The sequence below is a fragment of the Oryzias melastigma genome, unplaced genomic scaffold (assembly GCF_002922805.2).
Source record: "Oryzias melastigma strain HK-1 unplaced genomic scaffold, ASM292280v2 sc00365, whole genome shotgun sequence".
In the NCBI taxonomy this organism is placed as follows: Eukaryota; Metazoa; Chordata; class Actinopteri; order Beloniformes; family Adrianichthyidae; genus Oryzias; species Oryzias melastigma.
The window spans coordinates 71,001-76,898 of NW_023416963.1; the positions used below are offsets into that span (position 1 = coordinate 71,001).

At 35.9% G+C, this 5,898-nt stretch overlaps 1 gene segment (V, D, J or C); it reads right to left on the reverse strand.

Annotated features, from left to right (window-relative positions):
* Positions 1 to 336: 336 nt before the first annotated feature.
* LOC112140267 lies at positions 337 to 930 on the reverse strand. The segment is given in 2 exon segments: positions 337 to 716; positions 784 to 930. Coding segments are annotated over 2 exon segments (348 nt in total).
* Between the last annotated feature and the right edge of the window lie 4,968 nt (positions 931 to 5,898).

Consider the following 5,898-nt stretch of genomic DNA (forward strand, 5'->3'; position numbering starts at 1 on the left):
ATCCTTTTCTTAGTAACATGTCATTTTATATTTGACAATGTGGATTTTATCTGTATAGGTCATAATATTCTTTTGTTTGTCTGCCTGTTTGTTTGTTCGTTTGGTTGGTTGTTTGTTTTTTATTTGCTTTTATTCTGCATAATTGTTTATGTATTTATGAAAAGTACCTCATAAAGAAAACTTTGTTTAATTTTATGTGATTTTAATTGATTTTTTTCTGGATTTAATAAAAATAGTAATTTTTTGAACCGATGTTTACAAGACTTTAAAGATATATGCCCTAAAATATTTGTGTAGGTAATAAAAATAAGAACAAATAAATCATTGGTGGTGTTAGAGCGCCTCCTCTGGTGGATTCATGCTACAAGTTTTCAGGCTCTTAGGGTTTTTGTTCAGGTCTGCTGATGGTTTGTATCACTGTGGATCTCTGGCACAGAAATACACAGCAGTGTCTTCAGGCTGCATGTTCTGTCCATTTAAAGTCACTCTGTTGTTGGAAGAGTCCAAATCAATGCTGAACTTGTTCTTCAGTGAATCTTTGTAGTAAGAGCCTCCAGTGTATTTTGACCCAATCCACTCCAGTCCTTTCCCTGCAGGCTGTCTGATCCAAGCTGTCCAGTAGCCCAGAGAATAAGAGACCTGACAGGTGATGGTCAGTCTCTGACCTGGCTGCAGACTCACAGAGTCTGGCTGTGTCAGCTGTTCACACTTCACACCTGAAGAGGACAAACAGTTTAATGATGTAACAACAGAGAACAGAGTTTTAGTCTCAGTCAAACTTACAGGATCCAGCAGCCAGAAGCAGCAGTAGAGGAACTACAGGAAACATGATGATGATGATGAAGATGATGATGATGATGACGATGATGATGACTGATTGGAGCTTCTACTTGGATGACATGACATCAAGTCTTTTTAAGATGAAGGGTGATGTAAGAGACTGATTTGTATATATGGTTCTGTCAGGAAATTATAGTTTAGTGAAATACATCAGACATTTACATCTGGTTTACATGTTTACATTAAACACATATTTGTTAGCATTTTGCAGACATAAAACAATTTATTTAGTAGAATTTAACAAAGGGTGCAAGTTTTGATCAAATAAATCAGCCACAAAATTGTCATGCAGTGACAATAAGTTGAGGATTTCTGTTGCTAATAAAAGATTAAAAAATAATTTAAAATCAATACAATCTAATGCACTTATGTTGCTTAGAGTAAACCATATCAGGTAGTTTAATGGAGTTTATTCACCAAATTAACCAGATTATGTTCTATATTACATTTCATAACATTTATCACAGGTTTTTAATATTAGGACAAATATGCACTATATATGGCAATTAAAGCTATCATTTCTCAGATGTTTATACCATCTATGAACAAAAAAAAGTTTAAGAACTTACTTTATTAACCTTGGCTAATCTTAGTCTGGTGTTTTTAGATGTTCTTAGTTAAAAAGAGATAAAACCATCTTTAAAAGAAACAGTAACACCAAAATTGTCTAAAAGAATTTTCCAAAATTAATATCTGTCTGACATTCATGAGATAATGTTTAAAAATGACAAAAAGAGGAAGTACTTTTTGTACGGCCATCCTCATAATGTCTCTCACTGTGTCTCTTCTGGCACAGTAATAAACTGCTGTGTCCTCGGTCCTTAAACTGTTCATCTGTAGATAAACTTTACTGCTGGAGTCATCTCTGGAAATGGAAAACCGTCCCTGGACAGACTGGGAGTAATAGATTGGAGTACTGGAGGTGCCAATATAAGCGATCCACTCCAGTTCTTTTCCAGGAGCCTGTCTGATCCAGCTCATGGCATAGCTGCTTAAAGTGAATCCAGAGGCTGAACAGGTCAGTTTGTGGGATTCTCCAGGTCTTTTAACCACAGGTCCAGACTCAGTCAGAGTCCCTCCATCAACAACTAGGAATGAAAATCAGAAAACTGGATTTAAAAAAAGCAAACATCCTAAATCTACAGTATCTGCATGATGATGTTCACCTGCAGAACAGAGAGTTAAAAGCAGCAGTCCTGTCCTACAGTCCATCATGTTAAACTGACTTCAGTCTTCTCTGCTGTCATCTCTGCTGTCAGATAAGTAGAGGAGGAAGACGTCCATGTTTGCATTGACTCCACCTCACAGAACACATTCAGCAGAATTCACATTTCAATCAGAAAATACTTTATTGAAGCCTAAGTAAATTATTTATTTTTATTATTTCAAAAGTACACCTCTGAGTCAAGTTAACATAAAATATTTAGTGGACAGGTTTGTAGTGGAATCTGGCTGGTTGCTCTGATTGGATCTAGTTATGATCATGAGTGGGTGATGTCTGATGTGGACAGATTCCTATAATAAGACTTCCTCACTCTGCATCAAATCAGATTTATATTCCTATTCTTAATCAAATGTCAATTTATATTTAACAATGTTGGGAATGTGGGGTTTAAAAGTTTAAAATATTGTTTTTTTTTCTATATAGCACTTTATACCTGTATTAAAAATGCATTATAAGTAAAGTTTAATTAACTTGATTTAATAAAAAATACTCATTTGTTTAATCAATTCTTGTTAAAAAAAAATAGTATTTATTTTAGTGTTTACTATATTATTTATTCCTTTTTCTTTAAGTTTTTAAGTTTGATCTGATTTGATTTGATTTGATTTGAATTAATAAAAAAAATTGCTCAATAGGGGTTTCCTATAGTCTTTTCTTTATGGTATTTATTAATATTGGAAACAAGGCAAATGCATTATTGGGTGGTGTTAGAGCGCCTCCTCTGGTGGATTCATGTTACAAGTTTTCAGGCTCTGAGGGTTTTTGTTCAGGTCTGCTGATGGTTTGTATCACTGTAAAACTCTGGCACAGAAATACACAGCAGTGTCTTCAGGCTGCATGTTCTGCCCATTTAGAGTCACTCTCTTGTTGGAAGAGTCTAAATCAATGCTGAACTTGTTCTTCAGTGAATCTTTGTAGTAAGAGCTTCCAGTGTATTTCACTCCAATGAAAAGCACTGGAATTTCCAATGAAATTTTTTGGCTGAAAAACCAATTATTCATTGGTTTCTGCAGTTGGATAACTTATAGGTTTTACATAAGATGTTGAGCCACTTATTATTGCATTTATGCAGCATGTTAGTAGAGGGTTTTAAACAGATAATAATCTGTGTTTTGACAAAGAACTTCAAATTTACAAAAATAAATAACAATTTGATCAAATTCTTTACTAATAAAATGTTCTTTTAAGACGATGTGTTCTGCTTTGTTTCTCTGTGGTGTTTTAGTACAGAGTTTGTGTCTCTTGAGTCACTGTGTCTCTCGAGCGCAGTAATAAACAGCAGAATCCTCAGCTCTCAGACTGTTCATCTGCAGATACACCTGCTTTCTGCTGTTGTCTCTGGAGATGGTGAAGCGGTTTTTCACTGACTCTGAGTAGCTCAGCTCCTCCTCTTCCTCTCAAACACAAACTCATGTCATGTCACTAAAGTTTCTGTGATAATTATTTTTTTTTAATTATTAAAAGGTGGTTATTGGTTTATTTTTCTGTTATCAACTATTTTATCCTTGAAATGTTTTACGTTGGTTTCAATACTATTTACTTGTTTTCAAGTAAAGTAGAGAAACACTGAATAGAAACTGATCTTTCTGACATTAGTAAATGTTAAAGAAAGAACAGAAAATGTTCTACAACTAAAATCCAAAATATCCAAAGTTGACAAGTTGAGAAAAATACACAAAAATGGATGCAGTAACAGACATTATACCAACAACCCATAGCTGCAGATCTACCTTTCATTTAGGTTATTGATCTTTGCTCAAATACATGACATTCAGTAAAGACTGTAAAAGGTTTGAATTATGATTAAAAACATTCAAATAAGCTTCTGTTGTTTTGTTTAAATGTGTAAATTAACATTTAGTTTCATGGAACTTATTGAGAATTTAATGTCATCATATTTTTATTGTTTAAGAGTATGCCGGATGGTTCATTATCCCACAGGAGAGAGGCTTGAGAGTTCTTGTCACTGATGTTTAATGTGGTATTCCTTTTGTTCATGCTTTACACCGCATAAACACTTTAGAACTTGCAGACGAAAAGTAATTCTTTACTACAAAATATTGATTACACCAATGATTTACATAAAAAATAATACACATACATACCACTTTGGCCTGCTAATGAACTAACCGGTGGACGAAAACAAACAAAAAAATCCTTCTTAATTTTTCTCCTTTAGCTTTCTGTCGGGCCGACTTCGCATGTGCTTTGCTAGACGTGCTTTTCTGATGTGAAAACCCCGAAGTACTTCTGGCGACCTTTGGCCGAACTCAAATAATCTAAACACTTAAAAACTCTTTAAAATTAAATATTACTGTTCTGACAGCTCCATAAATGTCTTTAAAATGCTAGAAAAATAAATATATAAACGAACAAAAATAATCAAAAAGAATCATTAACGTTTCCAGCACACTAGCGCCCTCTGCTGACGAAATAGTGAACTTACTGCACTTATGCACTGCACTTTGATCCTAAACATATGCTAACATTGTAAATAAACATTAACAAATACTACTCAGCCTCAACTAACAGAACAGTCTTATGGATTGGTCTTTCCAAAACAGTCCTGGTGTTACATGTTTCTCCTTTCTCTTCAGTTGAGTCACCAAGAAGAAGCTTGACCTTCCTGACGTCAGCTCCTGGTGTGACTTCAATAACTCTGGCGAGCTTCCACTGGTTTCTTGGAACACGCTCATCTTGTAGTACAACATTGTCATGTACTCTTGTGTTTCTTCTTGTCTTCTTCCACTTTCTTCTCTGTTGCAGGTTTAGGAAATATTCCTTTCTCCATCTGGCCCAGAACACATTTGCCAGATACTGCACTCTTTTCCATCTTTTCTGCAAGTAGAGATCCTCTTTGACAAGTTTTCCAGGTGGTGGTGAGATCACTGGATTTCATTGTCAAGATGTGATTTGGTGTCAGCGGCTCTGGTCCAACAGGGTCGTTGAGGCACTCCACAGTTAGTGGTCGACTATTCACTATAGACATAGTCTCATACATGAATGTTCTCAATGACGATGTATCTAGTCTTGAAGCTGACTGATCAAGAATAGAACTCAAAACATTTCTTATTGTTCGAATCTGCCTCTCCCAGACACCTCCCATGTGACTGGAAGCAGGTGGGTTGAAGATGAAACTTATACCCAACTCTTTTGCTTTCTCTTTAGAGGCTTGCGTTAAGCTCAGAAACTTATTTTTAGCACCAATGAAGTGCCTTGATCACAATGGAGTTGACTGACGTTACCCCTGATAGAAATGAAGCAACGTGGTGCATTGAGGAAGCAATCTGTACTGAGATCGTCCAGGACTTTGATATGAATAGCTCTGGAACACATGCATGTAAACAAAAGTCCGTACCTCTTCATCTCTTTCCTTCCTTCCTTTACATAAAATGGTCCAAAGCAATCCATTCCGCTGTATGAAAAGGAGGAGTAGCTTCCATTCTCTCTGACGGGAGGTTGGACATCTTCTGCTCTTGACTGTTTTGTCTATATTTTCTGCACTTGACACACTTCTAAATAAATGATGACACTTCAGTACTACAGCTAATGATCCAAATACCCTTAGCGCGTATTTCATTGACTGTCATCCCCTTTCCCTGATGACGAATCTTCTCGTGGAAGTGCTTTATGAGTAGATGTGACACATGAAGTCCTTTTGGAAGAATGGCTGGATGTTTGATGTTTGGATGGAGTGATGCTCTTGTAAGTCTTCCTCCCACCCTCAAGACATTGTGCTCATCGAGGAATGGATCTAGCTGATGAAGCTTAAGGTGAGACGCCTTCACTTCTTTCTCTTGCTTTAGAGACTTGATTTCTTCACTGAATGCTTC